A 10,849-nucleotide genomic window follows, 5' to 3' on the forward strand; every position below is an offset into this window, starting at 1 on the left:
TCAACTATAAGGTACTGTCCACTCCAAAAGCTGGACCAGATGTCATAAGTAAAGGGGTGCTCATGCGTGTCTAATGTTATCCTTTTATTAGGGGACATTCTCTATTGTTTTGATGGCCATCGTGGATGCAAAGTACAAGTTCATGATGGTAGACATCGGTGCACCAGGCCGACACAGTGACGGCGGAGTCTTCAAATCATGCACATTTGGAAAAAAACTCAACGATGGCGTCGTGGCCCTACCAGCAGGAGCACGCCTTCCAATAAGCCAGAAGGTTGCGCTGCATGTTATTGTCGGGGGCGAAGCATTCTAATTGAGGGCCGATTTTCGGCGTCCGTTCCCCGGCAAAGGCCATTAAAAAAAGAAACCCAGTCGACGTTCTAACGAGCATATTTATTTTGATAAGAAATTATTTCCTCCACTTCGTGACGACCCCGGCTAATCTAGCAACCAATACCGGATGTAGTGAAGGTTTCCTATGAAATTACTGCTGCTTCCCTCAAATCACTGCGCCAGGGGTCCGTATTGACGCCATTCAAAATAACGTGCCAGAACAGCATCACTTTAACTGACCTCAAGGTCAGTTGCAATGTCTTGCATTTTGTCTAAGGTGAATGCAAAATAACTTCCTATATCTAACATTTTTCACAAAAAAAGATTTCTTCTAAATTCGCAGCTTTACGCTGTCAAAAGTGAGTTCTTGCAGTGCGGGAATTAATCAGCAAATACGACAATTACGCTCCGAAGATTTTGTTGAGGCCTTCATGCCAGCTGCTCCTATGGGATTCCTGGGCCTCGTGTTCCGGGCCAGCACTGCACTCATCTCTCGTATCGCTTTTTGCAGGTCGGCGTCAATGGGGAACAAAGGCGATGATCTTGGTCCTTCCGGACCTTCAGAGCCACCGGTAAACTCTGGCTGAGTTAGTTCTTCCTGCTCCTCTCCGAGGCAGAAGCAGCATCGCACGGACCCCAATCCGGAGACGCCGACCAGCTCCACGAACCGCTGCTCCAGCTTCTCTCGAGAGTCGGTGTGCCAGAAGGGGCTCCGGAGACACATGGCCAACTCGGTGCTGGTGAAGCCCTCTGTGGCGTCTGCTATATCTGCCAGGGAGAGGGCAGAAGCGTACCCATCCGAGCCCGAGAGAAGGTGCTGCGTGATGGTGGCTCTGCACGTGTGGTCCGGCAGCGGTACGTACACTCGCCTCTGGAACAGTGTCTGCAGTTCCGCGCTGAGGAGCCAGGGGCTGTTGGTGACGCCAATGACGTAGCGACTCGGCATGTCGTGCGAGTCGAGCACGTCCCGTATGCATTCGCAGAAGACTTGGCGCAGCTCGGCATCAGCTGTCGCGGCCCCGGTGCAGATTTCGTCCAGCCTGTCCAGGATGATGACAGTGGGCACCACTGCTCCGCTGGCATCGAAGACGCTCCTGATTGCGATTTCGAGCTGCTCCTTGGAATCCCTCAGCAACTGTGGCATGTAGACGTAGGTGACCGAACAGACGCGGATGCCGCTGCTCAGGGCTCGGGCCAGGCTGTGCCGGCCGGTGGCAGCCGGACCGGAAAGCAGGACTGTCCTGCACGAGTCCGGCCGGTGGTGCGCTAGGGCCCTCCGGGAGCCACCACAGAAGCTGGGGATCTGCATGAGCTGGAACAGCTGGCGCAGCACATCTGGGAAGCCGACGTCGACGCAGCGGCCGCAGTGGCGGCCCAGCACCACGAGTCCCTCCACCTCGCACACGTAGCGCTTGTCGGAGGTGCGAGTGCGGCTCGGGGGCAGAGAAATGTGCTCCCAGCGCTCGGGTGAAGCCACGTGTGGCCTGTGAAAAACGTGTGCTGAAGGCAAATACTCGAGCTGGCACCGAAGGGCAGTTCAGTGCTAATGCTTTTTTTTCCTCTGTTGATCATGAATATGCGAAGCTATTCCACTCAATAGCTGAGGGCACAAAATGAACAAGGAACGGGAAGGAAAGCTGAGTCTGCTAGCCAACAGTTCGACAAGTACCAGAAAGATCCTTTACAAACGGGGCTTCGCTTCTCTTTCTTCTTCAGTTTGTGCTGTGAAGAACTTTGCTACTATTCCCTGCCGTCTATCCACCTTTTGTCAGCAGTTAGCAACCGCACGCACAAGGCGTTTTTAAGAGACGCGCACAACATGTGGTACGGGAAAGGTGTTCACAAACTGGATACCACAAAAAATGAACGCCATATGCTGAAAAATTACAGAAAAAACAGTAGCGGCCTTAGCGTTTTAGAGCGCGGGACTGTGCCACAATGAAGCTGTTACTGCAGCTCGTCGGGGTTGCTATCGAATATATTCAGTGAAAATTCTACTTTCTCTACTGAGCTTTCCGGAAGACTTAATCACAGCTCTTTTAATAAAAAGCGCGTCAACCTTCTTTCTTGGCGCATTTTCCCAGAAGTAATTAAGAAAGAAAGCAGCTTTGCTGCAGAGACGACAGTGGTAAATAACGGAACGGAAAATGCTGATCAATGATTAAATTTGGAGAGGGCACTTGAGCTCCGCCTTAAGGGCATCGAGCGTCGTTACTTGGTGCATTCCGTATGCAGTATGTGGTCATACGTAAGTATGTCTTGACGTGCTTTTTCCTGACTTCGTGGTTGAAGGGGCAGTCCCACAGCATTCGCTCTACTGTTGGGTGGGTACCGATGTTACATTTTGTACGCGTGACCGCTGCCGTCTGGTCGCCGGCGTCTGCCTCCAGGTCGTCGTTCTCGCGCGCGAGAAAACCGTGGCGCGCGGCAATCTTGGGAAACTGCCATTTGGCACCCACGTCTGCAGTGAGTGCACACGCCGTGTGAGCCCCTGGAGCATCTACTACGCTTCTCTTCGATCCGCGAAAGCTCGCTGGCTTTCTATGCGCACTCAGGCGCAAAAGGGCGGCACCGCGCCGAGCGCACAACCGCCGAATGCAGTTCGCAGTTCGCTGCGCAGAAATACAGTTCGCATTTCTTTGATATCACACGTAACGACCAACTAGTTCAAGCTAAAGCGGTGACTGAAAATTTCTTCTTGATTGTAGGAAAGACGCAGTAACTATATGAGATCTTGTTGGACACCTAAACCACGCCGCGAGGAGAAAAAGAATGAATGAGAAGAGAAAGAGGCTCCGTAGAAGAAGGGCTCCGAAATAATTTCGACCATCTGGGGCTCGCTAATATGCACGACACTGCACATCAGACTAACGCCTATTGCGTTTCACCTCCACTTAAAAGCGGCCGCAACGGTCCCGATTGAACCAGCGTCCTCTGATTCTTGCATGGAGGAATGACCCTCCTGCTAAGTATAAAGTTAGAAGGGGCGCGACTTTCTATCGCTAGGATAGAGAGGCAGAGAGAGATGAGTCCCTTAGCACCTGTTCATTTCAAGAACTGCGCGAGAAAGCGGGGTAGGGAGACGAAAAAGGCAGACATACTGGGAATTGTGCGACTTTTTCGTATGCGCCCTCGTCTTTTCGTGCAATTTTTGAAATGAACTACAAGCACGAACTATAACCCGCCCGTATCCCATGGAAGGCCGAAGAGTCATTTAAAATACCCAGTTTTAAGCGCGAGATGTCCCTCCGCAGAATGGCTATTGTAAATAAAAGTAAAATAACTGCTAAATATGCCAGTCTAGCCGGTACACTGCATGTTTTTGATCCGAAGCTGCTTCACTACGCGTTGTTGGCGTTTAGCAGTGAACCGCACGAAACAAATTCCAAAGAACTTTGTTCACTGCGACACGTTGGTGTGATGTCATCAGCAGCAAAGCTTTCGCGCTACTGCTGCTGCCGCGTGCTTGGGCGCCCGGTCGGCTCACCTGAGTGTCCGCAGCTTGGCGGCATGTGTGCGGATGCGGCAGAGGATGAGCTCCAGAGCGCTCTCCAGGTGCAGCGCCGCCTGCGTGTAGTGGGCTAAGGCACCCGCGTGGTCCTCAGACACAATCTCCAGGAAGGCCGCCCGCTCGGCGTGCCTGCGGGCGCGGACCAGACGGTTCATGGTCGGCAAATTAAGGACCTGCAATTTCGGCTCCTCCTCCTTCTTCTTCTTCCTCTTGTTCTCTGCCACACCACTGACATGTGAGCGGTGGGCCCCGCTGCCAGCATGGGCTTCAGTGCACAAAGCAAGAACTTCGCAAATCTTCGCTCTCAACCAACGCCTCCTCGCATCCAGCCCACTACGCATAACCGGAACTCGACAATTTCTATGACGAGAATATTGTGGAGCATTGTTAAAAGGCATGCCATTTTCATTGTGGGTGATACAGCGCGAAAACAGACTAAAGAACAAAAGAAACCGATACCATAGACGAGCGATTGTATTCGTGTCTCCTTCTTTTGTTTCTTCGTGTCTTTTCGCTTGTACCATCCACAACGAACTATTACCAACCCGTCGAGCTATCCAGCCCTCTTCAGGTCATTTTCATCCTCACCTACTATGTGCATCGCTTGGAGGTTTGTGTCAGCCCGAAAAAGGCTGGTGAACTAAACGTTGTAAGTGCCATCAACGAAGGCAATGTCTAAGCGCGTGGAGAAAGAACCAAGAGAATGTTTACTACATTCGGATGGGAGCGAAAGCACGGATTTCTGCTACGTAGAAAACTACGGTGAGCAGGCAGTGACGCGGGACGGAGGAGATGGAAGTTGATGAAGACGACGCTATGCAATACACAGCGCGATAGTGTGGTGCAGTTTAACACGAGGTGTGTTGGTTGCGGCGTTAGCCTAGTGTTCTCGCTGAGTGGCCCTTCAACGGCTTTAAAAGAGAACCATAACACAGGCTCACATTAGAACCCACAGAGCACCCTGGCCAATCGCATGCATGGGTATGTGCCACTAAGCCTGAGATTATCATCATCATCATCATCATCATTAACTCGCAAAGGAAAGATTTTACCATCATAAGTTTGCTTACTTGCTAATCTATGTGGTGAAGGGAATTGCACTCAGAAAGACGGAAGGAGAGAGGAGCACAGGGTTATAAAGTAAAAAAGGAAAAGAAGAAAGACCAAACAAATAATGGAAAGAATAAAAATAAATGGGAATTGAATTTAGGCTGAGCTATCAAAACGAGTAATGCTACAAGTTATTTAATGGTGAAGTGCAATATCCTATTGGGGTTTACAGAGTTCACTGTATGAAGAGTGAAGAATGAGGAGATGTATTGAGATATTAGAGGTTTTCGAGGAAACCATCGTCGTCTAAATAGGAAAATAAAAGTTGATTGCGCCCGCTGCATAAAACACGCTAATGATCTCAATTCACTGCCCACTGATAGCAGCACTGAGTGAGCAACTCCATACAACGTTCATAGTACGCAAACTATTAAGCGTACACTAGACAGTCAGAACATATACCGTTTCTATTGAGATGCAATTGTCACATTGCGAAGTTGTCCTATAGGATACCGTAAGCTGTTAGCAAATGCGGCGTTCTGTTGGAGACGGTGATAAACATTTTCCAGAAGGTGTGGAAGACTGGGTGATAGTCTATATTTGAGAAGTGGGTTTATTGAGTGGAAAAAATGGGTAATGGCAGGACGGCGAGCTCCAGAGCCGACTCTCTTCTTCAAAGGCATAACTTTAAGCCAGTTGAAACGCACCTGATGTAGTGAAAAGAAATTTGCTTGTAGTTCTGATCCCCTATACTGTTGCGGGCCGCTTTATGTGTTTTTCTGTTAAAGTGCCAAAGTGAGCTGGTATCCATTGAAATGTTATATAGTGGCTTGAGGCAGTAGCCAAGCGATGTAGGTATGCAATGCTGAGAGAGGGACTGGTGATTGGCCTTCTTCAACAGGATGGACAGAGTTTGTAGCGCTCCTTTGGAGGTATTAAAAATCGCCCATCGGCCACGGGTTGGATGCAGGATGTAGGAGAAAGCTTTTTTAACGCCGTGAAGCTCTGTGATTGTAGAGGCTATCTTCCGCTACAGGCGAAAGGAAAGCATTTGGCTTGTGGAGGGAACGTAAAGGCCACAGTAGGACGTCTGCTGATAAGTTGAGCCATCGATGAAGATGTGGGTATCCTGCGAATATTTATCGGCCATGTGGGTCAAAGTACCTTGCAGGAGCGCATTCTGAGACATGAGGCTTTTTGCAGAGGCGGGAGTGTCCAGCGAATAAAGGGCGGAGTCTGTGATTTGTGTGGCTGAGTTGCAGGAGTTGCGCAACTTGGCCGAAACCAGAGTTACTAGGGGTTACGTGGACACGGCGTGGAAGTGCTTCTTCCCTTAGAGTACATGCCAGAGATAGGTACGCATAGCTTCCTGGGATGCAGACGCAGCGGGTGTCACGATTGCGTGGCGTAATTAAGAAGACGTGTATTACGCTGATATACTACAGGCGACTGCGAGGCGAACACCAAGAGTGCGTGGCGAAAATAGGCAGCGACTGGCTGCGATGCTGGCACAGCAAAAACTGACTCGTTCAATCAAGGTCACGGCACGCGCTGAACGCGAACACGCAAGGGGCCCACCAGCGACTCTGTCGCGTCTTGCACTGCGTTGCCGCCGACGGTGGTGTTGCTACATAGGCCCCCTGAACGAGCTCGGTGAAGGCGGGATACAGAGGGTCGTTGGATCGTTGTAGCAGTGGGAGGAGTAGAGAACGCTAAAAGGTGGCACAAGCGAAGACAGGCGGCATGGCGTGGTCGGGGGCTTCAGTGGTAGTGGGTCTTGAACTATGGCTGTTTTAATCCGGTCAACAGACATGGAAACTTGGCGATCGTGTTAATGAAGCTTACAGAGCTTATCACTGCACTCTAGCATTCGATAAGAACCATCGTAAGGGCGCTTTAAGAGCTTCGTAAGAATGGTGTAGGGGGAAGCATGGTGCTGTAGGTGAGGATGCGGGGCACGAAGATTGAGCAGGACGGAACGCAGCTGCACCACATACTCGAAGGGATCAGGGCTAGGCGAGGTGGTAGTAGAGTCGAACAGTTCTCGATGGAACGCAGCTGCACTACATACTCTAAGGAATCAGGGCAAGGCGAGGTGGTAGTAGGGTCGAACAGTTCTCCACAGAATGCAGCTGCACCACATACTCGAAGGGATCAGGGCAAGGCGAGATGGTAGTAGAGTCGAACAGTTCCCCACGAAACGCAGCTGCACCACATCTCGAAGGGATCAGGGCAAGGCGAGGTGGTAGTAGTCGAACAGTTCTTAACCTGGGCGGAGCGGCGCATTGACTAGGTCGGCAGGTGCGCACTTATGTCTTGCTTTAAGGTAGCCCTAAGGCTAAACAAAACAAGAAAAGGTAGGGAAACTGTACAGCTGAGCGTGTCGGGCAGCGCCTTCCGAGAAGTCTTCAGGGTTCGATGAAAGCATTCGATGACGCCATTTTCGATGGGGTGATAGGCTGTGATGTGAATCCGCCAACTTCTTAGTAAGACCATGAGGTCTTTTAAAAGGGAAGACTCGAACTGTCGACCGCGATTGGTCGAGATCGCAATAGAGACGCTGAAAGGCGTCAAGGAAAGTTTTCTCGAGACAGCAGAAATGAGTGTACAGCGTTGTCCTCCGTCCAACGAGCCACTATCTCAGGGTATGTGACTTTAAACACAGCCCATACATTCAAGCCCTGGTGAACAAAAGCGAAAGCACAAACATTGGCGACATGCTGGCCTCGGCGAAGAATATTTCCTACTTTATGATCGTCCGCACCCCGGACGGCGACAAGGCAGAGTTGCTACAGAGGATGCGAGGCCTTACATTCGGAGGCAAGGCCTACAAGACTACGACTTTATTGCACATTGATAGACATCGGAAGGCACATTACGCGGAGCTGTCGATCAAATTCTTGCTTGAACTCCACACTATACGCTACCATCGAACATCCACGTAGCCAGCCAAGAAGTCAGGGTGGCCACCGCACAGATGCTGTGCCGATCGGAGTCGGCTGTTGATCACCGTCGGGGGTCGACGACTTCCTAAGACAGTCGACTTCATGGTGGGGCTCTACAAGTTGCACTCCTATAAGCCAACCAAGCAAGTGTGCTTTAGATGTCATAAGCAGGGACATTGAACTCTAGTTGGCCCGGAACCGTCGCCTCTATCAGAATTGCCGTTGTGCAAGCGTAGTATTAATGACGAACACGCATGAGACCTTTCTAAGTGTTACTCGTGTAGTAAGGCTAATGCGATCGCGAAGACTGGATGGAAAAAGAGGCTTAAACTGGTACTTAAGAAGAAATTGTCTTCGAGAGGCTACACCACCCACAAGCGAAGATGGTTCGACAGTGAAGAACTAGAGAAAGAAGGAAGGAAAGGTGTCGCCAGGTCCAAGTCAAGGACCCAAGAGGTGAGCTCCAGGCTATACTTTTGGGACGAGGAATTCCCGACTCTGCCGATTGACGGTTAAAGCGAAGGCGCCAAGAGTGTCAAGACCCCGATAGAGATGCGTCAGTACAGAAGTCCTACTGCGCATAACCAAGAAATTATAGCCAGGGTAGAGGCTGCTGACGCTGCTAGCCTAGAGCTTTGGGAGAAAATAGAAATACATAAGAAAAAACAAGCAGTGCTAAAACACAAAAAAGCAAACGCTGTGAAAACCTATGAGCTTTGAGTCACGGCCAAATACGTCACCGGCGACTCAGACACAAGGAACATCCATATAGATATAGAGCGGCACAAGTAACCTAGAGCAAAACTAAACGCTGTGTGTGCTCGCACCGCAATACGCAGCGGGCAGACAGGGCACCACAGATAAGAAAAGGGAAGAACTATAATGCAGACAGAAAAAGTGGATCTGAGGCCTACAGCCTAAGCGGGGAAGCTATAACCTTCGCGGGCAGCGTAAGGGGTGCAGAATGTCTAAGAATAACAGCGGAAATATATTACAAACCATTTGGAAGTGGCGCACTTTTGAATTTATTGAATTTTATCGGAATTTGAATTTATCGAATTTTCTTGGGTAGATATTGGATAGGTACATAAATTCGGTATACAGGCGGGGTACCAAAGTTAAGCGACTGTCTAGGGATCCCCGGTTGATTAATACTAAGTAGAATAACAAACAAGCAGCAGCACAGACAAGTTCATTTATCAGTAAAAGCAATGGTTATTTATAAAAAGAAACTTTATATTTTATGGCTATCATATGCGAAATTATCAGGGCGAAGAACATGAACAGATATGCAGAAAAAAAATAACAAACCGCTGTAAATAATATTGTACATAATACAAAAAACAACGCTTTGGAAAGCGATTAAGATATTCAATAAAAGACACAAAGAAAATTGTCAGTGGCTTAGCTCAGTTATGCCAGGATATACGTAGCGAAAGCTAAAGCATAGCTTGGTTAGCCTCGGTTAATCTTGATTGCAAGCCCAGGTTAGTCTGGTTGTCTGGCTAGTTGCTGTCACGTGGTTCGTCACGCGGTTGGTCACGTGACCAGTGACGTGTTGGTCACATGGTGCGGTACGACCACGGTGGGAATGCGAGCACCGCGAAACTTCGAGTTCGTGGCCAATGTAGCTTTCGCTACAAAAGAAGTAACTGAAGTTAAAATAAGTCGTCAAGCTACAACAAACAAAGATAAAATTTATAGCAAACAGCTAAGAAAAAGAATTACAGAAAGACAAACTCTTCACTCCATTTATTATAGCTAAAGAAAATTTTTAAAATTTGATTTAAACATAGAAATTGACATAGGCGATTTTAAACTCATGGGCAAATTATTCCGCTGAGAAATGCATGCAAAATGAGAACACCGTTTTCCATAAATAGTAAAAATTTGCGGTAGCAGTTTGTCGAGCAGCAAATCTAGTAGGGCTAGAATTCATCAAAAAAATATTTGTGAATAAAATGAATAGACAGTATTGTGTTTATTATTCTACAAAACACGTGATAGCTAGATTGTAATCAAACATATTATTAACGGATAAGATATTATATTGACGAAGCAAAGGCATAGCAGAAACAACTTATGAACTGCTGGTAATGATACGAATAGTTTGATTCCGAATGTGCTGGATCGAGTCCAAATGACAGCTGTAAGTATTCCCCCATACTAAAATGCCATATTTAATTTGAGTGTGAATAAAAGCGAGGTGATAAGAGCGCTGAAGGAGCAAAAACGGCGAGCCTTAATGCACTAATTTCAAACGCATCTTCATTGTTCACCTAGGTCCAAATGATGATGAAATTTTAGTTGAGAATCAAGTTGAATACCAAGGAAAGTAACGTTGTCACAAGGATAAATAGAAGTATGACCAAGCGATAATAAAGGCAAATATGTAGTGATTTTTGTTTTGATCGAAACAGCATAAACTTAATTTTAAAGTGGCTGATAATTAGGTAGTTATTATGGCACCACGACACAATGCTAACAAAGGAGGCACTTAGTCAGGAAGTTAGAGAGATTATTCACGTGTCAGAAGAAGAAATGGTAGTGTCATCCGCGTATGAGAAGGATGGGGGATCGGGCTAGTAGGTGCATGTTTGTCATTTTTCGACAGCGCTAAAACCACACGGACAAAGAATGAACAGACATGGACGAGCGCTACTTCCAACCGTTTAATTCGTGAAAGCGCAAGTGCTTTATACAGCGGTGAAAGTATGAGTAAAGTATACAGTGGGGGGGGGGGGGGGGGGGCGATAGAGTGTCGGCACGCACGTCAGGAATATCATTATAGCAAATTAAAAAGAGCAAAAGGCCAAGCACTATCTCTGGGGGACACCTATGTTAGTGACCTTAAATTCAGAAAATGCATCAGCCACGAACACCAAGTTTTGTCTGTCAATTAAATAATTTTTTAAAAAGGCTAAAGCGGGGCCAGCTACGCCATAAGCTTCATGTTTGATAAATAAAATATTGTGGTTAATCGTGTCGAAAGATTAAGTAAAATCTAAAA

General features: G+C 48.1%; 1 protein-coding gene across 1 annotated transcript; it reads right to left on the minus strand.

Moving 5' to 3' along the window:
* Nucleotides 1-283: 283 nt before the first annotated feature.
* On the minus strand, nucleotides 284-4,042 carry LOC144104413 (vacuolar protein sorting-associated protein 4B-like). Its single transcript, XM_077637398.1, has 2 exons — nucleotides 3,821-4,042; nucleotides 284-1,817 (listed from the first exon to the last, which is right to left on the minus strand). The coding sequence occupies exons 1-2, from the start codon at nucleotides 3,997-3,999 to the stop codon at nucleotides 719-721; spliced, it is 1,278 nt and encodes a 425-aa protein (XP_077493524.1). The 5' UTR covers nucleotides 4,000-4,042; the 3' UTR covers nucleotides 284-718.
* Nucleotides 4,043-10,849: the final 6,807 nt, after the last annotated feature.

The sequence above is a fragment of the Amblyomma americanum genome, chromosome 9 (assembly GCF_052857255.1).
Source record: "Amblyomma americanum isolate KBUSLIRL-KWMA chromosome 9, ASM5285725v1, whole genome shotgun sequence".
In the NCBI taxonomy this organism is placed as follows: Eukaryota; Metazoa; Arthropoda; class Arachnida; order Ixodida; family Ixodidae; genus Amblyomma; species Amblyomma americanum.

Bases quoted from the DNA above. Each gene is read 5' to 3' on its own strand.
- LOC144104413 (XM_077637398.1), bottom strand. From the start codon at position 3,999: ATGAACCGTCTGGTCCGCGCCCGCAGGCACGCCGAGCGGGCGGCCTTC. The intron at 1,818-3,820 runs GTGAGCCGACCG...CGTTTTTCACAG, and splicing joins GCCAAGCTGCGGACACTCAG to GCCACACGTGGCTTCACCCG.